We start from the raw sequence: 25,198 nt of genomic DNA on the forward strand, positions 1-25,198 counted from the left end.
CTCAACCTTTTTCCTGACCCTGCAGCCCATGACAGCCAAGGCTGAGCTTTCTCTGCTCCTCAGCTTCACTCCTTACCTTTTAATAGTTAGCCCTGTGACACCTGGGTTTTATTCCACTGATCCACTAACAGAGATACAGAATCAGGAGGCTTGTTCAGCAAAACGATACAACAAAAATCCCTGGTTTTCCAGCTGTGCACTACCTGGCACTGCCACTGTGCCTATGTGGCTCTCTACCAAGGGTTTCCCAGTCTCACGGGCCCTTTGCTGGCTCTTTCTTCTGCATGTCAATGCAGATGCTCTTAGGTCCGAGGCTTGCCTCTGTTCTGCCACGGTCTGGGCTGCGCCACTTACTAAGCACACTGGTTAGCTGAGCTCTCACCATCTGTAAACGGGTTAAGGAACCTTGTAGGGCTGCCATGGGCAGTCAATGAGATATAATCCATGTAAAGCTCTGAACGTGAATCTGACAAGTCGTGAGCAAACAAAACACATGTCAGCAGTTATTTTTATGACTTTTTATTCTTGACAATACACAATAAATTCATCTCTCCATTTTTAATTGCTGTCATTACACAGATGACACGAAAGTCTCAGACTATTTTCTATACATAATGACCACAGACTAGGAAATAAAGCAGGGTCCAGCACCCCATCTGAGCTCTTTATACCTGCCCCCGATGTGTGATTGGCCTGTGACCCAGCTTGGAGCCCTGTAACTTGCTAAATTCTTCCCATCACATGGTTATTGGACCCGCCCTGCATCCAACTACATGACCTGGTATAGTCCCGCCTTGACCTGGAGTAGTTCACCCTTGACTTGGAATAGTCTGCCCTTCACCTGGGATAGCCCCCCTTGACCTGGAATAGCCTCTCCTTGACCCTCCATTTAGAATAGTCTCCCCTTGACCTGGAACAGACACCTCCTTGACTTGGAATAGTCCCTACATGACCTGGAATAGTCTCCCCTTGATCTAGAATAGTCCCCCCTTGACCTGGAAAAGTCCCTCCTTGATCTGGAATAGTCACCTCTTTGACTTGGAATAGACCCCCCCTTGAACTGAAATAGTCTCTTTGACCAGGAGTAGTCCCCCTGTCCCACTCGCCACAGCTCCCAGAGGCAGCCCCTCAGCACTCCTTGCTAGAGGAGGGGGAGGGTATGGAGCAACCATGACATAAGATCCTCAGGGCTAGTAACAGCTGGAGCTGGGTGGTGTGAACTCAGAGCTTCATTTACTTTTCTCTCTACTTTTTTTTATATTTGAAATTTTCCATAATACTACATTTTTTGAAAAGGACGAATATGGCTGCTACCTCCTGCTGCTTACACATAAATTGAGACAAGATATAAAAGCATGAAAAGTTAAGATAACCACTATCATTATAAGAAGACCGTCTACAAGACAAACTGCAGAATGGACAGAAAGTGCTTCCTGAGAGCTCGTTGGGGTTGGCCCAGTCTAGGACAGCACATGGATCCCTGGGTTCCAGCTCTAAGACAGAGTAAAGACAGGCCATCCTTGCGGCACCTTTCAGGCTTCATTCTCCTTAATCCCCCACGAGTTTGATACCCAGGATGAGTTTAGACAAGTAGCACTTAGAAGGGGAGGGGGTGAAAGGGGTGGTGATGGTGTTTGGACCAGGCAGTGGCAGTACGGGATTCACAGAGGAGAATGATGGAAAATGTCACCTATGATTTGTCAGACAACCCCTGACAATAAACTGTAAGTAAAAAATGACCCTCGAAATTTAGTGATGTAACTTTAGCAATGGAAAAATCATGTTTCATCAGCCCCACCAAATACAGATCAGGCTCCACTCGACTGGGACTTCCTCTCTGCTGGTACCACCCTCAGTGGCCAGATGGCAAATGAAATACTCTTCAAATGCATTACACTGGATCACTCATCTATTTTCCGGGTTCCTATGATTCACAAGGACCTGCCCTGGGGGTTATGGAAGTACAAAGACACATGGCATGAGCCTGGCTCTTAGGAAGGAAGCTTACATCTCCACATACATAGAGCATCTCAAATTGGCCAGAAGAAAATGGCTGCCCCTAAAACATTTCCACCTGCAACCCCACAAAGCTCACTCCTCCTAAACAATGGCTAGCTGTGGCATGGACAGTGACTGAGTTCTGAACTCGTCAGTGCACACAAGCAGCTCAGTTCCATCTGTATGCTCTTCCCAAAGCTGCTTGTTAGCCACTCAAGTTACTAACCTACATGAGGGAACAAGAGGAAACCAGTTCTGAGACAAGAGATTTACCAAGATCAACCTCCAACCAAGAGGCCCACGCCAAATCAACAGATCCACAAACCACACGCAACTTACACTGTTATTACAGTGCTGATATACAGGTTACAAAATTATAGTCTGCACACAGAATTATGGTCTGTGCTGGGACGGATCCTACAATTCCACTCCTAAAGAAAGACCCTCTGTGACTAAGTGGTGGGGCACCTTTAGGTGGCGTCTGTCACAACTCATGCAGGGCAAGCAAACCAGGATGGCCCATGTGGGCGCCTTGTACTGCCCAGGGGCAGTTCTTGCCTGGGTTGAGCCCAGCTCCACTCTCCTCTGTCCCTGATGCTGTGTGTGACCCTGGCACCTAGCATGGAGCCTACACAGGGCTGGAGGGCAAAAATGCTGGTACCAACTCTTGACTGGGAGCTTACCCCATGCCAGGTACCCAGGGGTGCACTACGGATGGAGGAGACAGCCCCTGCCTTCGAGGATGTCATAGGCAGCAGGAGAAATAAGATCAGTTCAGAGTAACAGGAATTATATCCACAATAAAAACGGCCAGCCAGTGCTAAGGACTCACAAGATGGCCCGAAGGTGCACATTAGTGCTAAAACTGCTGTGTTTTTAAAGGTGCTACCCTAAGCAGCAGGGAACAAGCAGAGGTGACAAAAAGGAGATGTAACCCTCTGTCTGCTCACAGATCAACAGAGAGACCGACCCCATAATACCAAAGTCAGGGCTGCGGGAGTACTTCGGCCAGGGGGACCTGTCCCTTCAACCAAGGCCTCCAAATCACAGCTTAATCAAGTGCAGCAGCCTCTGTGGACCATGTGGAGGCAGGCGTGTCTCTCTGACCCTAGTCCTTTGCCCTGAATATCGCAGGCACCACAGGCTTTTTTTTAAATGTCCGAATCATTTTGATTGGTGGATGAGTCTTCCTAGAAAGCGGAATGTTGAAACTACTGAGAAACGTGTCCTCGCACACCTGCTGCAGCTTTCCTCTGCATTTCTCCACGCTTGGCAGCGGGAAGGCGGCTGCTCTCCCCAAGGGCTTTGCACGAGGTGGCGCCCATCAGCTCCCAGCGGCAGGGGACGACGGGAGGGACAGCGGACACTGCTGGAGGTTCTCTGTTATTCCAGAAACAAAACTGAACAAGAGGGCACCTCAGACTTTTGGAACTGAAGTTGCTTTTGAACACGAAAATTTAAAGGGAAGTTCTGGTTAAAAAATAAACCGAGAAATAATTAAGTTCTAGTTAAAAAACAAACTGAGAGGGGCTGGCCAGTTAGCTCAGGTGGTTAGAGCGTGGTGCTGATAACACCAAGGTCCAACGTTCGATCCCTGTACCAGCCAGCCACAATAAAACTAAAAAATAAAAACAAAAATAAAATAAACTGAGAAATAATTAAGAATATTTTGATGCCCAGAATCAGAATTCCAGTAAACCACGATGGGTTCTTTAACTCACTAGAATGTTCTACAGATTGATACACAGAGTTTTAAAACAAAGCGGTTTTGGCCCACATAACCATCCACTCTTCATTTAGCAACTCTTTTACTGAGCATACATGTCCCTCACTGCCAAAATGATCCCGAGACCAAAGGATCAACTCAGCCCCTAGAGGGAGCACCAGCTAAATGCAGTTTCTCTTCCACAAGTGGAAGAGAGTGGAGGGTGTGAGGTCGGAAGCTCAGCCTTATCTGCTCATTTGGGTGAACAGGCTCCGAGGAACTGGGTCTACTAAACAAATTCTCAGAGACTAACTGCCAAGTCAGAGCGTCTGTTTATTAATCCACAATAAGAAATGCATCCACTGCAAGAATCAACATAACCAGACTCCCAGAATAGTCGCCTATACTTGGGGGCCAACATAAATAACATGGCCACACATACCAGCTGGTTTCTCCATGCAAAATGCTAAGCTCAGCATTATCCTGGAGAAAGTGCTAAGAATTTTAAGAAGGAAGAGAAGAGGAAAACTAAGAGGCACCGAGTGCCCAGTACGTCCCAGGTACAGTGCTGAGGCGTTTTCACATGTGCATCTTATTTAATCCTTACAATAAACTGCAAGGTAGGTGCTGTCTAATTAATGAAACAAGACTGTCTCTGAACAAAGACATTTAAAGTAAAAGGCCCTGGGTGTCTCACGAGTACTCGCTATGTGCGGGATGTTTGGCTGCAACAGCGAAGGAGCCACTGTCCCTGCCCCCCCGGGGACTCCCATTCTAAAGCGGGAGAGAGACAAATAGCAACCGCTTGCCAGTCGTCAGACCTGGCACCAAACTCAGCACAGCCCAGCTTCGGCAGAAACCTGAAGCTGCAACTCTGGCCAGCTGGATAGCAAGAGGCTGCTGTCCCTATGGATCAACACCTGCCATCTCTCATAAATCACACTGCCCCAGTGGCATCGGAGGCACTGCAACGAACCCTCCCTCACAAACTCCAGGACGAAGAGCCTCCCTATGGGCACCTGCACCACCACACTACTCATCTACATTTCAACACCAGCAGTCACAGCGATGCCAGCAGACAGATCCACTATCTTTTTTTAAAAACTAAGTAGTTCAGTGCCTACCAATGGAAAAAGAACCTCTCCTTGGTGCTTACAGAGGCCTAAATAACAGGCACGACACAGCCCGTGCATCCCCATCTCAGGACTTGGCAAGGATCTCTGCACACTGCTGCCTGTTTGCTCCAATGACCAACATGCTGGCACTTCAATGTGACAGGAGGCCACCGGGGTGGGCCAGGGTCCAAGCCGAGGGTCCTGCTGCAGCACCCCTAGTCTGTCGCAAGCCTCACAGTGAGATTCCAGGCACAAATTTCTACAGCTTTAGGTGCTATTTCTTGATCTTCCCTACATCATTTTTCAACTCAGATCTTGGGCCCCAACTGACTACAAATCCACAGGAAAATTACTCTTCCCTGGAAGATGTAAGACCTGTGGCCTCTTCTTCCTTAAGATGGATGAACGTGCCACCCACACGTTCCACCTGGATGGGACAGCTCCTCCCCTCCCACGTGCACCTTGGAGTCTTCGGCCTCCACCAGGAGCCACAGGGTCTCAGGCCAGGAAGCGGCAGATGACACCTCCGCCCTCTCCTCCCAAAGCAGGGGTCATGGGGACCAGGCCATCCTAGCCACAATGGAAACTGGCCACAAATGCCACCCACAAGGGACCCACGTGATCTTCTGGACAGCTCTTCCATGCAGGTTTGAACCTACCTCATTCTCCATGGAACACCCCGTTTGAAACTCTGTTAGAGGAGGAATTTCTTTGGAGGAACTCTGAGTCCTCCCCCTCTGCCAATAGTTACTGTGCATTCTCTATTCACTGTGGCGCCTGTTGAAAAATATGGTCGGATGTAGCCCTCCTTCTGAAGAAAACATGAGTGAACAGGAAGACCAGAAACCACAGCTTCCTTCTGCAGAGCCCAGTGAAGCTGTTTACAATTTTAAAAAGTTGAAAATGCAGGCAGCACCCAGAAACTGCTGGCAAAATCCAAACAGGCTGCATGCACAAAGAGACACAAGGAAAACCCGCATGTCTTCCTACTGCTCACCGCTTGCGAAGCCACAGGCAGCCGGTGCCACAGGCAGCCAGTGCCACAGGCAGCCGGTGCCACAGGCAGCCGGTGCCACAGGCAGCTACTGCATTCCCACCCAGCGCTGAGCGGTCAGCAGAAGCCATTACTGTGGAAGTCTGACCAGACTGCAAATTCAAATGCTGAAACTGTGCGAGCAGAGACCACCACTGGAACTGCCCCTTCCTGGTAACGACAGGCCCCGCTGGTGGTGGGAAGAGGCAGCAACACCGTTCCAGCCATGCTATTTTCAGCCTTTGCTCTAAGGCAACAAGACTTTTACAGGGACATCTGCATTTCCAGGTGGGGTTTGGGCAAGGAACACCTGGCTCTTAGGTCCTTGGCCTACAGGTGCCTCTACTTGCCTCCAGGACTCATGAGCTCGAGTCAGTACTTTGAAACTAAACTTGTGTGTCCCTGGGCAAGCTCGTTTCAACTTCTTTAGGGTTAAGTTTCCTAATCGAGAAAAGGAGAAGTTGGATAAGTTGCTGGTGAAAACCCTTATGACTCTGAATATTCCAGATGGCTTGCAAATAGGACAGGCTACTTAATTAAATGTTCTGATTAATGAGTGACCATATATATATATATATATATATACACACACACAGATCAATATACAAACACAGCAATTCCAATATAATTTATTAATATCAGGTTGAACCAAAATGCTGATTTTCAACAGTGTTTTACCTATAAAAATGACAATTTCATATGGTTCAGCTTTATTAAAATGCAACAAAGAAAGTTTAATTTTTCTTGATTCTGAAAAGACTGCTTCAGAATAATAGTTTTGTGCTTCGTATTGTTACTTAAGGCCTGAATGTAGAAAGTATAGTGAAGTGGGGAAAGCAGTACTAAATCTAGATTGGCTTGAGTCAATATCTGGTATTAAATGGACTGTCACTTTATCTCTTTAAAACCCAGAGCAGATTCACCAGCTCAGACTCCTTTCTAAAAGGTGCCTCTACAGAGCAGAACCAGGGGCCCCTGACCTCCAGGGCAGGCTTGAAGGGGAAAAAAGGAAGCCAGATATAAGATACAGAAAGAGATGCTACTCAGCAGAGCAGCCCACTTCTACTTTGACTACTGGGGGAAAGGGGGAAGGGCATTTCTGGGGAAACAGACACGAATAAAAAGGAAACTCAGGGCCAGCCCCGTGGCGCACTCGGGTGAGTGCAGCGCTTGGGAGCGCAGCGACGCTCTCGCCGCGGGTTCGGATCCTATATAGGAGTGGCCGGTGCGCTCACTGGCTGAGCCCGGTTCGGACGACACCAAGCCAAGGGTTGCGATCCCCTTACCGGCCACAAAAAGACAATAAATAAATAAATAAATAAATTATAAAACTCTATTAAAATAAAAAAAGGAAACTCACACGCTTGGAACACTAGTCACGCCATCCTTCCTTCACACAGTGATCCCCACAATCCGTGTGAAACAGAAAGGCCAAAGAGCAAACAGAAAGAAGCAGGCACAATTTACAGACATTGGGGAAGAACTGCACCCGTAAAACAAGAATAGACAGCTGTGAAAAAGAGAGAACAGAGAACAAAAGTATCTCATAAATTACAAATACGATCGCCAAAATAAAAAGTTCTCTAGGATAATAAAATGGAGTTGCAGAGTGGGCCAAGGCCTGCCTGCCTGCTGTAGCCCACAGCTGCAATCCTTTTACAAATGAACATTTGCCATCTATTTGATGAGGGAGCACTAACTTTGAACATTAATTAAGCAAAATGCCAGCCCCCCAAAAGAATTCTGCTCAGAAAACCATATTATAAAAAGTTGTACTCAATTATTATTATGTTTTGAACTTTGTCAATAAAAATTTTGTGCAAATTCATTTTCTCTCCTACTATATAAGGCCATTATATACTTAATGGCCTCAATATTGCCTCTTAGCCCACAAAGCCTAAAATATTTACTATCTGGCCCTTTACATGAAGTTTGCCAACCCTATCCTGGAATATAAAGCAAAAAGATAAAAAGTTAGAAAATATGAGAAAAATTAAACACCATAGAGCCAGATCCACGAAGTCTAGCAGTCACCTAAGAAGAGAATAAGAGAATAAGAATCAAAAGAGGGACACAAATAGCAGAAGAAGCCACTGAAAGACACAACTCTATGGACAGAAAAAGCCTAGTGACAAGCAGGCTGAATGTAAAAGAAGCATCCTAGATGCAGCCTCATCCTTATAAAAACTACAGAATTTCAAGAGAATTCTAAAAGTTTCCAAAAAGAAAAAAATGAAAAGGTTACCTGTAAAAGAACAAGAATAAGATACACATTAGATGTGTCGTGATAGAAGGGCATATGGTAATACCTTTAAAATTCTAAGGAGAAATTATTTCATATCTAGAAATTAAAGTCAAAGTGTCAATCAAGTTTGAAGGTAAAATAGTTATTTACACACTTGCAGTGTCTTAGGATCTTTCCATGCTAAAAACCTTTTTGAAAAATACACTAGAGGATATACTCCCAGCAAAAGAAAAAGGATCCAAGAGAGAAAAAGATATGGACTCTAAGAAACAGTGTAACCACACCAGGAGGCAAAAAAAAGAAACTCCAGGGTGATAATGACAGCTATGCAGCAAGCCAACAAAAGAAAATCTTCAAGAAGACTCTATTACATAAACTACATGACTAAAAGCCCAGAAGTTCTTGGTGATAAAAACACATCTCTTTAGAAAGAAAAGCAACTTTTTAGAAACTCTAGTAAAAACAAAAAGCTGGTTAAAAAAAAAAAAAAAAATCATGATCCCCATTGAAGCATACTAAAACGTGGCCTACTTATGAACGCAAAGGGAGCACAGACCAACGGTCTCCATCTGGTCTCGTTGCTTGACACATTCTCCTTCCAAACTACAGATTTCAAGGCAAAAAAGTCACATCCTCCCACTCAGTATAAGCACACTACTTGAAACAGAATTCAGACAATGGTGAAATACCAGGTGTGCTCGCCACTCTGAGTCTGCCAGCACTTCGTGTTTTCAATGGAAACAGCTAGGAAATGGCTGGTTTTAAAAAGAAAAATCATAAATTCAAACAGCTCTAATTCAAAACGAACCTACTAGGATTTTACCTTAAGGTCTCTAACTTTAGTCTTGTATCTTATCAAGTTTTATGTGAAAAATGGTTGCTACCTATATGGTTGACTTCATGACCCACTGAGTCATGACTCATAGTTCACTAAATCCTGCCCAAAGACCCAGCTTCAGCCACCACCCTTCAGCATGGCAGGGAGAACCACCCAGCCCTCCTCCCTGGCTCTCTTCCCCTCCCCTGCCCCTCTTCCCCTCACCCTTTCCTCCTCCTTTCCTCCCCTCTCCCCCTCCCTTCTTTCCCTGCTCCTGCTCCCTTCCCTCCTCCCCACTCTCACAACACCCACTCTGCAGACCAGGTTTCTGCAGGCCTGAGGGACAGGGAGAAGGGTGCCTGGTGCACAGCTTTAAATCCACCTGACCCACTGCCTTCTGCTCTTCTGACACAGCACTCAGTGCTCTTGGGCTCAGGGGCACTAAGACCCCTCTCCAGACAGTGGAGTGAGATTTGGGAAGACAGCTCCCCAGAAAGCTCTTTACCCAGTGGGCATTACGCTAGTGTTTCAAATAAATGATACTACCATGGTAATAAGACTGTGTACACAAACACAAAAAAGTACACACATACAGGAAAGTAATCTGAAAGACTCTAATAAAATAGTTGTTTCCAGCAGGTAGGATTTCTTTCATTATTTTTTCATTGAATATATAGTTTACTATGTTTTCTGAGATGTAAATGTACTTTCTAGTTAGAAAAATTTCACAAGGTCATTTTGGAAAATAAAATCCAAAATTATCATACTGGGAAACAGTCAACAGTTTGGTAATGTGCAACACAGGCAGGTTGAAAACAAGCACTCTCATCATAAACTGCTGTTAAGAATAAAACTCAGTACTCCTACAGAGAACAATTTGTTATATCTCCTAAAATTACAAATGCACATATGTTTTCCCAGCAACTGCATTCTCAGGAATAAACCCTATAAATGCATTATATACACATGAAAGATTAGTATGAAGGCTAATCGTTTCATTATTTGTCAGAGCAAAATGACAAGCTAAATGTCCATAAAAAGACTGCTGTTTAAGTAGATTACAGTAATCCACAGATAAAGTGCCATTCTGCCTTAAAGAGGAATAAAAAACTATATATCCATAATGAAAGATCTCCAAAAAATATTATCAAAAGAAAACCAAAAAATAAAAAGAGGTTCCTATTCCCCATAATAAAGGGGAGACTGTATCAGACTAACCTTCTCCAAGCAAGACTATGATGAACTCTAGATAAAATATGAAAAATAGCCTTCAGAAGGCACTGTAGATGAACCAGAAGTAAAAACAAACTAGGAATTTGCTTGACCCTTGAAAGAAGGGAACATCATCAGGCAAAATTCACCTTTATATTGCTTTACTCCTGAGGGTGCTCTCCAGTCTGAGAGGATTTGAGACTGCCAGAGAAGCTGGAAATTGAGGGGAAAATCCTGGAAAGGAGGGACCCACAGAAAGAGTAGCCCAAGGTCTGAGAATAAGCTCCCCTCAAGTCTTTGGCTGAACTCTGAACTGCACACGTCAGGGTTAGACTCCATAGAGTCCAGAAAGAACACAACAGCTTGGAAGTTTAAAGAGCTAAGCAGAGATTACAGCTGCCCAACTGCAGGATAGAGTCCAAGTCCTACCAAGTTAGCAGGACTTGACATACACCCCAGTCTGTCCATTTAAAAACACACAGGGGCCACCCATACCTAAGGAGTAAAAAGTATATCCCAATACTAAGAGATCTGTTCTAGGAGTAAGGACAAAGATTAAAAACTGATCTACCGTCTCTCTGCTTTCTCTGCTTCTACCATCTTGCAGTGTGAGACCCCTGGGTCACTGTCACCACCACCAGATGTGTTCCTGGGACTTTGGACTTCCTAGCCTCAGAAACTATTTATAGAACCTGGCCGTTTTCTACCTTGTGAGACCCCTGGGTCACTGTCACCACCACTAAGACCCTCACCCAATGTGTTCTCTGGTCTTTGGACTTCCCAGCCTCAGACACTAGTGGAGGTCAAGATGGCAGGAGAGCTGCCTGCCACTTTTCCGCCACGAGTAGAAGCAGCCTGAGGCCCACGCCAGATGCAGCTGTAGGAGAATCGGTGCAAAGGAACAGCTTCAAAAGGGTGTCTTTACCCTGCCGAGAACCGGGAATCTTCCCCCAACCCGCGCGCACGACCCACCAGTGTGCCACAGCCCGCGTTGCAGCTGTGGCCGCAGACGTGGAAACATGGAGGCCTGAGCCAGCGTGTGTCACCCCAGGCTGCAGCGGTGACTGTGGCTTCTGACCCCCCCGCCCCCACCCGCCCATCCCTGGGGCTGGAAGTGAATCAACCCGCGGCCAAGACAGGGAGACGTCAAGCAGGAGAGGCAGAAGCTCCGTGGAGACCACACGCCCTGCGGGGCAGCCACTACGTGATCCAACAGGTAGGCTTCACCTCCGCCACCCGGCTTCATTCCCAGCCCAGCCCAGTGCACAAAGAGCAGGGAGACGTCCAGCAGGGGAGGCAGGAACTCCACAGGGTCCACGCTGCTGCCACGCAATCCTGCAGCTTGGCCCAATGTGTACAGAGCACAGAGTCATCCAGAAAGGGAGACAGAAGCTCCGTAGAGTCCACACACCCTGTGGGGGGGGCCGCCGCCGCACGATGCAGCAGCAGGTAGGCTTCACCGCCGCCACCCAGCTCCATCCCAAGCCCCGCCTAGCACGCACAGAGCAGGGAGACATCCTGCAAGGGAAGAGGAAGCTCTGCAGAGACCACACACTCTGCGGTGCCTCGGCGCATCCCAGCAGCCCGGGCCAGAGTGCACGGAACAGGGAATCACCGAGGTAGCTATACCAAATTGGCAACGACAGCAACATCTTAGTCAGTCAATAGTGTCAAACCTGTGCACTGTGAAACCCCCTGCCGCAATGAATAAACATCAAAAAAAAGATACCAGAAATACAAAAAATCAAGAAAGTACACCACCAAAAGATAATAAATCTCAAGCTCTAGACCCTATAGAACAAGAAGCCCGTGAAATGACTGACAAGGAATTTCAAGTGATAATTCTAAGGAAACTGAATGAGATACAAGAAAACTCAGCTAGACATCATGATGAAATGAGGAAAAGTATACAGGACCTGAAAGAAGAAATGTACAAGGAAATCAATGCCCTGAAAAAAAATGTAGAAGAACTTGCAAAACTAAAGAAGTTATTCAGCGAAATAAAAAACACAACGGAGAGTTTAACCAACAGGCTTGTGGAAGTTGAAGAGAGAACTTCCGAACTTGAAGATGGGCTGTTTGAAATAACACAAGCAGACAAAAAAAAAGAAAAAGGAATGAAAGGCATTGAAGAAAATCTGAGAGAGATATCAGACAACATTAAGCGCTCAAATATCCGAGTCATGGGTATTCCAGAAGGGGAGGAAAAAGGAGATTGCATTGAAAACATATTCAACAAAATAGTGGCAGAAAAATTCCCAGGTATAGGAAAAATCACAGATCTTCAGATCCAGGAAGCTCAACGATCTCCAAACGTATTCAACCCAAAAAGGACTTCTCCAAGACATGTTATAGTCAAATTGGCAAAACTCAAAGACAAAGAGAGAATCTTAAAAGCTGCAAGAGAGAAGCGTCAAATCACCTATAAGGGAGCCCCAATCAGGCTAACATCAGACTTTTCATCACAAACCCTAAAAGCCAGAAAGGAATAGGATGATATATTCAAAATACTAAAAGACAGAGATTGTCAGCCAAGAATACTCTACTCTGCAAGGCTATCCTTCCGAAATGAAGGGCAAATAGTATATTTCTCAGAGAAACAAAAACTGCGGGAATTCACTACCACACGACCACCCTTACAAGAAATTCTCAAGGGAGTACTGGGTTTGGTTCCTGAAAAATAACTACCACTGCCATAAAAACTCAAGAAAAATCTAAACCCACTAGTATAATAAAAATGGCATTCATGAAGAGAAAACAAATAAAAACGCTATCTACAACCCAAGGAACCAACAAACACAGAAAACAAACAGTAAATCAGAAAGAAAGGAACAAAAGACACCTAAGACAACCAAACAACCGATAAAATGCTAGGAATAAATCAACCCTTTTCTTTTTTTTTTTTTTTTAAAAAGATGACTGGTAAGAGGATCTTAACCCTTGACTTGGTGTTGTCAGCACCACGCTCAGCCAGTGAGCGAACCGGCCATCCATATATAGGATCCGAACCCGGGGCCTTGGTGTTATCAGCACCTCACTCTTCCGAGAGAGCCACGGGCCGGCCCTAAATCAACACTTTTCAATAACAATTCTTAATGTAAAAGGCTTAAATTCCCCAATCAAAAGACACAGACTGGCTGACTGGATTAAAAAGACGGACCCAACTATATGCTGCCTTCAAGAGACGCACCTCACCCATAAAGACTCACACAGACTAAGAGTGAAAGGATAGAAAAAGATTTACCATGCAAACAGAAAAGAAAAACGAGCTGGAGTAGCTATTCTTATATCAGACAAAGCAGACTTTAAACTAAAAACCATAAAAAGAGACAATGAGGGACACTACTTAATGATAAAAGTACTGATCCATCAAGAAGACATAACAATCATAAATATGTATGCACCCAATGTTGGAGCAGCCAGATTTATAAAACAAACTCTATTAGACCTACAGAAGGAAATAGACACTAATACCATAATAGCAGGGGACCTGAACACCCCACTGTCAATATTGGACCAATCATCTAGGCAAAGAATCAGCAGAGAAACACAAGATCTAAACAATACTCTAGACCAATCGGACTTGGCAGATATTTACAGAACATTCCATCCAACAACCTCAGAATATTCATTCTTCTCATCAGCACATGGATCATTCTCCAGGATAGATCACATATTAGGTCACAAATCAAGTCTCAACAAAGTCAAAAAGATTGGATATATCCCATGTATTTTCTCAGACCATTATGGATTAAAACTACAAATCAATAACAAACGAAATTCTGGAAACTATACAAACACATGGAAATTAAACAGCATTCTATTTAATGATATATGGGTCCAAGAAATCAAGCAGGAAATCAAAAAATTTACTGAAACTAATGAAAATAATGATACATCATACCAAAACCTGTGGGATACCGCAAAAGCAGTTTTGAGGGGAAAATTTATTGCATTAAACGCTCACTTCAGAAGATTGGAAAGATGGCAAGTGAACAACCTAACAACTTCACCTTAAAGAACTAGAAAAACAAGAACAATCCAAACCTAAAGTTAGCAGAAGGAAAGAAATCATAAGATCAGAGCAGAACTGAATGAAATTGAAAACCAAAAAACAATTCAAAAGATCAACGAATCAAAAAGTTGTTTTTTTGAAAAGATAAATAAAATTGACAAACCATTAGCATGGCTAACAAAAAAAAGAAGAGAGAAGACTCAAATAACAAAAATTAGAAATGAAAAAGGCGATATTACAACTGATTCATCTGAAATACAAGGAATCATTCGAGACTACTATAAACAACTATACGCCAACAAATTTGAAAATCTGGAGGAAATGGATAAATTTCTGGACACACACAAGCTCCCAAAACTGAACCATGAAGACGGAGAAAATTTGAACAGACCAATAACAATAAAGGAGATTGAAGCTGTTATCAGAAGGCTCCCAACAAAGAAAAGCCCAGGACCAGATGGATTCACAGCAGAATTTTACCAAACATTCAAAGAGGAATGGACACCGATTCTTTACAAACTATTCCAAAACATTGAAATGGACGCAAATCTCCCAAACTCATTCTATGAAGCAAACATCATCCTGACACCAAAACCAGGTAAAGATATAACCAAAAAGAAAACTACAGACCGATATCCTTGATGAATATAGATGCAAAAATCCTCACTAAAATACTAGCAAACAGAAAACAGCAACACATACGAAAAATTATTCATCACGATCAAGTGGGATTCATTCCAGGGATGCAAGGTTGGTTCACCATACGCAAATCAATAAATGTGATACACCATATTAACAAACTCAAACACAAGGACCATATGATCATCTCTATAGATGCTGAAAAAGCATTTGATAAAGTTCAGCACTCATTCTTGACAAAGACCCTCTATAAGTTAGGTATAGAGGGAAAGTATCTCAACATAATTAAAGCCATATATACCAAACCCACTGCCAATATCATCCTGAATAGGGAAAAGCTGAAAGCTTTTCCTTTAAGAACAGGAACTAGACAAGGATGCCCACTCTCACCAATCCTATTCAACATAGTGTTGGAAGTACTAGCCAGAGCAATCAGAGAAGAGAAGGAAATAAAGGGCATCCAGATTGGAAAAGATGAAGTCAAACTGTCCCTGTTTGCAGATGACATGATCCTATTTATCGAACAGCCTAAAACCTCTACAAAAAAACTGCTGGAATTGATAAATGATTTCAGCAAAGTAGCAGGATACAAAATCAACACACAAAAATCAGTAGCATTTCTTTTCTCCAATAGTGAACATGCAGAAAGAGAAATCAAGAAAGCCTGCCCATTTACAATAGTCACCAAAAAAATAAAATACTTAGGAATTCAGTTAACCAAGGATGTGAAAAATCTCTATCATGAGAACTACAAACCACTGCTGAGAGAAATTAGAGAGGATACAAGAAGATGGAAAGATATCCCACGGTCTCGGATTGGAAGAATCAACATAGTGAAAATGTCCATACTACCCAAAGTGATATACAAATTCAGTGCAATCACCATCAAAATTCCAATGACATTTTTCTCAGAAATGGAAAGAACTATCCAGACATTTATATGGAATAACAAAAGACCACGCATAGCCAAAGCAATGCTGAGCAAAAAAAAAGAAAGCTGGAGGCATAACACTACCTGACTTTAAACTATACTACAAAGCTATAATAATCAAAACAGTATGGTACTGGCATAAAAACAGACACACTGACCAATGGAATAGAATAGAGAATCTAGAAATCAACCCACACACCTACAGCCATCTGATGTTTGACAAAGGCACCAAGCCTATACACTGGGAAAGAGACTGCCTCTTTAGCAAATGGTGCTGGGAGAACTGGATATCAATATGCAGGAGAATGAAACTAGACCCACACCTTTCACCATACACTAAAGTCAATTCAAAATGGATTAAAGAATTAAATATACACCCTGAAACAATAAAACTTCTTAAAGAAAACATAGGAGAGACACTTCAGGAAATAGGACTGGACACAGACTTCATGAATACGACCCCAGAAGCACGGGCAACCAAAGGAAAAATAAACAAATGGGATTATATCAAACTAAAGAGCTTCTGCACAGCAAAAGAAACAATTAACAGAGTTAAAAGACAACCAACAGAGTGGGAGAAAATACTTGCACAATATACATCTGACAAAGGATTAATATCCAGAATATACAAGGAACTCAAACAACTTTACAAGAAAAAAACAAGCAACCCAATTTAAAAATGGGCAAAAGAGCTAAGTAGGCATTTCTCTAAGGAAGATATACAAATGGCCAACAGACATATGAAAAAATGCTCAACATCACTCAGCATCCGGGAAATGCAAATCAAAACCACACTGAGATACCATCTCACCCCAGTTAGGATGGCTAAAATCCAAAAGACTCTGAACGATAAATGCTGGCGAGGTTGCGCAGAAAAAGGAACTCTCATACATTGTTGGTGGGACTGCAAAATGGTGCAGCCTCTATGGAAAATGGTATGGAGGTTCCTCAAACAATTGCAGATAGATCTACCATACGACCCAGCTATCCCACTGCTGGGAATATACCCAGAGGAATGGAAATCATCAAGTCGAAGGTATACCTGTTCCCCAATGTTCATTGCAGCACTCTTTACAATAGCCAAGAGTTGGAACCAGCCCAAATGTCCATCATCGGATGAGTGGATACAGAAAATGTGGTACATCTACATACACAATGGAATACTACTCAGCTATAAAAACGAATGAAATACTGCCATTTGCAACAACATGGATGGACCTTGAGAGAATTATATTAAGTGAAACGAGTCAGGCACAGAACGAGAAATACCACATGTTCTCACTTATTGGTGGGAGCTAAAAATTAATATATAAATTCACACACACACACACACAAAGAAAAAAAAAACCGGCGGGGGGAGAAGATATAAAGATATAACAACCACAATTACTTGAAGTTGATACAACAAGGAAACAGAAAGGACATTGTTGTGGGGGAGGGAGGAGAGGGAAGAGGGAGGGAGGTTTTGGTAAGGGGCAACAATAATCAACCACAATGTATATCGACAAAATAAAATTTAAACAAAAAAAAGAATCTAGGTGGTGGATGTGGGAATATTCACTGTAAAAGCCTTTTAACTTTGATGTATTCAAAAAATTTTATCATAAAATGCTGGGGGTGAAGGGAACAGGCTGCAAAAAGCAGAGACAGAGGCTGCACAATCCTCTTTCAAGGAGTGGGTGTGAAGACAGATAATACTGTGGAGAGGAGCTCAAACTGGGTCTGACTTCAGATGTGCAGGTGGGCTTCAGTTACTATGTCTAAGAACATAAGAGCACAAAATGTAAGAGCTGGTTAGGGTGACCCATTTAATGGCAGTAACAAAACACTTAGACATAATCAGACCTGGGGCATTTTCTCACATGTGACAGAGAGTCAACATGCAGGGTAACATAACTGACACTCAAACCTGTCCAAGGCACCTCTTTAGTAACATGTGTCCCCACCCAAACCAACAAGGGAAAATGAATACAGGTGCTCCCTGACTTACATTAGCCTAGAGCTGGGCAACATCATCTAACACAAAGCCTATCTTACAAGAAAACTCTGAATGACTCATGTAATTTGTTGAATACTGTACTGCAAGTGAAGAACAGAATGGTTGCATGGATACTTGAAGTACGGTTTCTACTGAATGCATTCTACTTTCGCACCATTGTAAAGTCAAAAAAATTGTAAATCAAACCATCAAGTCAGGGACTGTCTATACTGCAAACCACGCCTGACCCAAGAGTACATGATAACAACACCGGAAGCAAATTAGATTTGGGGGGGGCTGGTCTGTTAGCTCCGTTTGTTAGAGCATATGTTACTGATAACACCAAGATCCAGGGTTTGATCCCTGTATCAGTCAGCCACCAAAAAAAAGAAAAAAGAAACAAAAAAGATTTGGGGGGAAAACTTGCATGGAATTTTAAACTATAGAATGGATATAAAGATTAAGTAAAGGCTTCTCTCTTTTTCTTCTCAAAGTTAACAGTAACAACATACGTGAAACAGCATCTCCCAACTGAGTCACACAGTACACCAGGTTTCCCTTAGGAACAGTAACCCCAAGGATTTAGGCTGACCAGTTTTCTCACCTTCAGAATTCAACTATTCTTTCCACCTCCCTGGGTTACAAGATATACCATCCTAAGCTGCAAACAAAAGCCCAAATTCCAACTCCCACTATGCTATTAAAGGGGATTATATTCATTGAGCACATCTAATGCCTGCAATCAAATGCCCTAATTCTTAACACAATCCAAGCAAAAAACTGTTACTGTTCAGGCACACTTGGGAGAAAAAAAAGTGTCACATTTTTGGCACAGGCACAGAGCTAAGGAAAAAACGTCGTATTCTACTAAAAAACAAACACCTCCTGGTTCGATTGAAAATCCAAAGGTAAATGCCCTCACACCTGAGTAATCATTTCAACAGCTGCTGTCCTCGGACTGAGGAATAAGAAAGCCAAGAAATGGAAAGTGCACTAACAAGGGTCTACCGTCCACAATGACACAGTGACACATGCAGAGGGGCCCTTTCCTCCCACTACAGATTCCTGAGCACAAAGCCTGTCCCAGGTGACAAAGCCGTCCCTCGTTCTACTGACCCTGAAATGCCATACACATTTTCCCAACCACAAACAGCGAGCTTTGATTTATGATCCACACAGAGCATGGTGCAGGTCATCCTGTCACTCTGGCGGCCCTTAGTGTCCAAGGCAACATGCAGACCCAGTCGGTCCTTGGAACCCATCCCAGGACCACAGCACTCCCATCTACTGACAAACTGACTTCTAAGGTTTGCTTCAAAGTGACTTGGCACATTAGTCTATCTGGGCCATCAGCACTAAGGACCACAGGCTGGGCGCATTCCACAACAGAAACTTACTCTCTCACAGTGCTGGAGGCCCCAGATGAAGATGTGGGCAAGGTGGTTCCTTCTGAAGCCTCTCTCCTTGGCTTGTAGTCTTCTCCCTGTGTCCTCACGTGGTCATCTCTCTGTGTCTGTATCCTAACCTCTTCTTATAAGGACACAGTCAGTTTGGATTAGGGCCCATCCTAACAACCTCATTTTACCTTAATCACCTTTTTAAAGACCCTATCTATTATAGGGTAGCCGGTTAACTCAGGTAGATAGAGCATGGCACTAATAAAGTCCCCATTTAAACACAGTCACATCCCGAGGTCCTGTGGATGGGGCCTCAGCACACGGTTAGGGGAGCAGGGACGAGAAGATGCACATGAAATAGACTGCCCACACATCAACGCTGTTTGAAGTTAGGAATGGGGGCTTCATTACACGCTCTTCTCTATACTTGTTCTTGAAATTTTCACTAAGAGAAACATTTTCCTGATCACTCTTATCGAAGCCCACTTTCTCCATCTGTCCTCAGCTTCATCTCCTGCTCTGAGGCCGCAGGCTCATCCCACACAGCTCGGTCTCCTCGGCGTCTGTGCCTGGCACAGTGAGTGCTGACGAACATTTAATGGATAAATGAACCAGCAGTTGTTGAACACCATCCGTGGCTTCAGGTGCACACAGGACCAACACCAAACTCACCCGGCCCCAGGCTCTCACAGCACCATGGGGCTGTCTCCACTTCTTCTACACTTCTGAACTTCAGTCCACAATCCTCGGTCCCCCTCTGGAATCGGCTAACATCTACCTGATGTCTCTACTGACACATCGTAGCATCTGCCCTTCTCTAATTTTAGGTGTGAGCAGCTTACTTTCCAAAGTACAATGTCCCTAACCCTCTTCTCACTGTAGGCACTTGAGAAAATAAAGAGGATGATTTAAATGCTGAACAGTTAGATTTACAGGACTTGATCATGGCCATTTACTCACACACTGCAGAGTGATGATGATATGGGGACACTGGTGACAGAAATGAAGAAACAGGCAGGTCAACAGTAACTGACCTCATGGGGACAGAATGCTCAGAGCCCTTCTCATCTGCAGGGTGCGCCCCTCCACACTGCAGCACTATTGCTAAGATAAATGTTTTCCTCTATGCTATCTTCCCCTCGAAGAAGCACTGGAAGATTCTGGTGTGCTCTCTGAATCTAAATTATGATTATGGAATCCGACTATATGGTGAAAACTAATAAATACACGATATTCTGTAAAAGATAACTTTCTAAGCCAGAAGAATAACAAGCCTCATGTTGCCAGTCATTCCAGCTTTGTCTACCGACCACCTGACTTAGGGTCTCTGCCCTCCACATCCTGCCCTGGTCTTCCAGCCTCCTGACCCAGGGTCAACAAGTTGCCACCCAAGAATTGCTATGACAACTATCCAAGAGGAAAGATGAAATAAGGTATAGCAGGCCCAAATTCACTTTCTTAACTCATGTTTCAGCTTGTGACAGTTACAGAATCAATTTAGTTATAAAGGCAATTTAGTAGGTCATGACCAGCAGTTTTTTAATGGAAAAAAAAAACAAAACAGAAGACAATAAAAATATCTGAGTGTGTTGTATAGTAAGTACCAGTCCTTAAACTTTCATTTTAGTTATAGACATTTACACACACACACACACACACACACACACACGTCTGGGCACTGGGTCAGTGTGGAGAAGGCCTGGCTTTTTGGGAACTGCAGTGACCAATCTTTAAAAGGAGCTGTTCCAGCCTAAGTTACCAAATTTGCACAGACATTAGCCTTGGGGTGACACGGCAGGCAAGCGAGGTGTTAGCCCAGGGCCTGTAACCTAGAGGATCTGTTCCTACCCACTTTTTATTATGGAAACTCTCAAAAATACACAAAAGTAAACAGAATGTATACCCATTACCAAAGCATTCAGCCACTCCCCCTCCTTTTTTACTTCTAGTTTGAGTAAAGCAAATCCCAGAAATCATATTATTTCACCTATAAATACCTCAGTACACATGTCTATCAGATCAGAACTTAACAAAACATAATACAGATATCATACCCAACAAAATTAATAATTATTCCTTATTATCATTTAATATTCACTTCCATACTTTTAGAGAAGCTTATAACCTTTTTTTAAACAATGCAAATGAATTAGATCAATGCAAATGTTTAACTTTGTTCAGGTTGAAATCATGGCCACCAGGTGGGGTGAACTAAGACCTAAGAGCAGAGGCAGAAGCCGAGACCCCAACAGGGAAAAGGCCAAATGGATCTGAGTCAAGTATAAAAACACACACAACCCAACTCAAGTGTACACCTAAGTTTCCCACAAAAAGGAATTACAACTTGACAGAACAGTGCCACAATGCATGGAATGTAGGTCCAAAACAGAAGCTTATTCCCCAAACCCCAAATCAGGACTTGCAGTTTAAAAAGTACCAGATATCAGGACAGGAGGGCAGCTCCCAAGTTGTCCTGGGCCCCATGCCTCCAGTGGCCAGTGGACTTCTCTGTTAATGCATTCATCCTTCCATACATAACCAGGACTGAGCTGTCTTCCCACTAGCTCCTCAAGGTCACTGGCTCCTCCTGCATACCTATCACCCAGTGGGTTTCATGGGACACAACTAGGGCTCAACACATGTTTGTTGAATGATCTACAGCCTGCTCGAGGAAATCCCAGGTGTACAGTCACCATAACCAGACGTGCCCAGTACCTTGAGAAGGGCAGGACTACACCTGGGACCACTGTCCACGAAATCCACTTGGGTCTATCGGTTCTCTGGCAGCTCACTGATTCCTGTGTCCCAAGGAAAAGAGGCCACAATAGAATAAGACTGAATTACTGCTTGACAAGACACCAAGACAAGAATCTGAGATCTGGAAAAAGCCTACCAATCCACATTTTCAAAGGTTTAAATCTGCATTTTTTTTGAAGGAGCTAACCTAGAAAGAGAATTTAAATGTCCAAACTACTAGTGTAACACTATGAAGTCATTACTTCTGCTATTTAAGCTTCAATTTGTGTATGAGTTTAAGACAGGTATCTCTGGTTAATTTACAGTAATGGGAATGATTTAAGCTCCAAAGTTCATAAGTTGGAGGTGATCTCACACTGACTGGAGGAGCAGAGAAGGAATGTCCTGCCATCTTGAGATGGGCAGGGTATACTAGGTAAAATGTGTGAAGTCACAGCCTGAATAAAAATCCACGCCCCAAAGCTCTCTGTCTAGCCTGCCTACAGGAAACGAGCTAAGGCAAGTGGCAAAATACAAAGAAAACACAAAACTCCCAGGGCCGGCCCGTGGCTCACTCGGGAGAGTGTGGTGCTGATAACACCAAGGCCACGGGTTCGGATCCCATATAGGGATGGCCGGTTAGCTCACTGGGTGAGCGTGGTGCTGACAACACCAAGTCAAGGGTTAAGATCCCCTTACCGGTCATCTTTTAAAAAAAAAAAAAAAACACAAAACTCCTGGCTTAGGCAACTACATAACAATTGATTACCTCCTCTAAAAGTAGGGACGATAAAATTAATCATTAATCTTGTCTATGCCTAAATTTTTTCATTGCCCCCAATTAAAAATTGGGGGGGGCTGGCCTGTTAGTTCAGTTAGTTAGAGCAAAGCCTTATAACAGCAAGGTCACAGGTTAGGAACCCAGTACCACCCAGCTGCCAGAAAAAAATGAAAGAAAGAAAAATTCTTGATAGTTTTACTGGTTCTTCAGTTCTATTCCAAAAGCTCAGGAAGGTCTTACTGCTTCTCTCTTAATATTGCTGAATGTTTAGTGTTTCTATCAAAGCTGGTAGAAGGCTCCAAAAGACAGTCAATTCCATCCTTGCCTGGCAGACAGGTAGGAGGGCCAGGTGCCCAAATAAGTTGTGCACATTGAGGAGCTGAAAGTCCCCAGCGCTCTCAGCTGCCTGCATTCCCCAGAACAGCAGGCTCAGTTCCAGCAAAGCTCAGCATCGTCCACTCAGGCCTGCTGCTGGTCCCTGCTAAGCAGTCACTGGGTTAGCACGTCTCCTTTCCTACCACCTCCTCTGATGCTGCTCAGCTTCCCCCTTTTCTAGAGGTGCACGACACCCCTCTCTACTCTAATGCTTGCAAGCTGAATCACTTTCTTGGGCTGTTTTTCTACTTTAAGCCATCTTTGTAACCACAATTGATATTGTATCTAAATTAGACATGCGTGTTCCTAACATAACAAAACAATGAGTGGAGAGAAAGTAGAGAAGCAGCACCACAGGGCTCCCTGAAGGCCATCTGGCTACATTCAACTTTTAAAAACGGGGCATCTTGTAAAACATGGCAGAGGAGTAGTCAATGAAAGGACAGTGTCTGCTCTGCAGAGTGCCAGGTGATAAGATCACAGTTAGGACTTATCAAGGTCTGTTTTAAACTTGTGCATGAAAGTGCCCACACACATTTGTCAAAAAGAAAATGATAGGCAAGACATGAAGATTATAAAGCATTTATTTGAAAAGGATACATTTTATTAAACCCCTTTTCCACTTTAATAACTTATCCCACATCAATTTTCCAGTCTCCTTAAAGTGTTGTTTCTTTATCAACTACTCTAGCCTGTAATTAAAGCCATATTTTTAAAACTACACTAACTAAGGAGCCTCTTGAACTATGTCCTAAACCCCACTGCCAAATGTAACGTCACCGAAACCACGCAATGGCTGTAGGTGAGAGCGACACTCCACGAGCGTGCGGACCGGGAAGCGAGCCCATCTGTGCTTTTACCGCACACCGTGTGGTCCCTCGCCGGCCCACTCCTCCACAGCCCCGGCCCCGCAGCGGAAGGCCCCGGAAGGCTCCGGGCCGGGCTGCACCCACGGAAAGGCGCGGCGCTTCCTGTCCGCAGCCGCCGAGAAGCCCGCCAGACCATTGTCCAGGGCCCGCCCGCCGCGCGCCCCCACCCGCCAGGCCCGGGGGACCCACGCCCGCGCCTGCCGCCCCGACGCCGCCGCAGCACGCGCCCGCGACCGCTCACCTTCTTGCCCTTCTTGCCCTCCTCCTCCATGTCGCCGCGAGCGGCCCCCGCGGCCCGCCCGGCCCGCCCCGGGAGCCCCGCTGCCGGAGGCCGCTACATGCTCACCCCAGCCCGCCACCCCCGCGCTCGCGGCACCGCCTGCCAGCCCGCCCAGCCCCGGAGTCCCCGCCCCGGCCGCGCCCCGCGCCCACACTTCCGGGCCCGAGGGCGCCCTGCCCCGCCCCTTCTGTGAGGACGGAGCGCGCAGGCCCCGCTCCTCGAGGAGGCCCCGCCCACAGCCCACAAGGCCCTCTCCAGGGCCACTGAGAACGCGCCTGCCTTGCCCCGCCCCTAGCCCGCCATGCGCCCTTCGCGAGAGCCGCCCGGACCGACTCCCTTCTCCCTGCCTCTTCAAGGCCGCGGGAGCGCGCACAGTTCCAATTTTTCAACTCTGCTGCCATCTTTAGGTCGTCTGACTTCCCAGTCTGCATCGCGCATAGAGAGGCCGGACTCAAGTGCGTGGGTAGGGGGCGGGGTCCGCGGGGAGGGGTGGGGCCTCTGGAGGGGCGGGGCGTTCCGTTCAGGGGCGGGGTGTGACGCCACTTCCTCCTTTTTCTTGTGTTATCCCCTGTGATTCCCTCCGCCTCAGGGAAACCCTTTTCTAATCCTTCCTCTCCTTTTTTTTTTTTTTTTTTTGGCGGTTGGCCGCTAAGGGGCTCCGAACACTTGACCTTGGCGTCGTCAGCACCACGCTCTCTCAGGTGAGCTAACCGGACAGCAAAATGCCTGGGTTTGGGGGGGGCGGAGAAAGCGACTGGCCGGTTGGAACACCAAACCCTTGACCTTCTTTCTGTTCTAATACCTGCCTTTCTTGGACGACACAGGAAAATATTATTGCAACAGCAAGGGCGTCCAGGCCCTATAAGAATAAAGCCGTGGAACCATAACAGCCATCTAGAATAATTACCACATTTTACAGACGAGGTCCAGGGAATCAGGTGATTTTGCCCAAAATCAAACTGCAAATCAGAGTCACCAGCAGGCCCGCTATTTTGCCACTAAATGAAATGGCCAGTAAGGACCTTGCAACACAACTAGAACATAAACTGAAACCAAAGGAAACCAACATTTG

The 25,198-nt window shown here is 44.8% G+C and overlaps 1 protein-coding gene across 2 annotated transcripts in view; it reads right to left on the reverse strand.

The window, feature by feature from the left end:
- The window catches only part of CCM2 (CCM2 scaffold protein), a 63,962-nt gene extending 39,770 nt beyond the window's left edge, over window positions 1–24,192 (reverse strand). For both annotated transcript variants that reach the window (XM_063086360.1, XM_063086359.1), the window contains exon 1: window positions 24,088–24,192. In XM_063086360.1, the coding sequence (XP_062942430.1) occupies window positions 24,088–24,117 (30 nt within the window). In that variant the 5' untranslated portion in view covers window positions 24,118–24,192. The remainder of the gene's footprint in view (window positions 1–24,087) is intronic.
- Window positions 24,193–25,198: the final 1,006 nt, after the last annotated feature.

Source organism: Cynocephalus volans, chromosome 2, assembly GCF_027409185.1.
Source record: "Cynocephalus volans isolate mCynVol1 chromosome 2, mCynVol1.pri, whole genome shotgun sequence".
Classification (NCBI taxonomy): domain Eukaryota; kingdom Metazoa; phylum Chordata; class Mammalia; order Dermoptera; family Cynocephalidae; genus Cynocephalus; species Cynocephalus volans.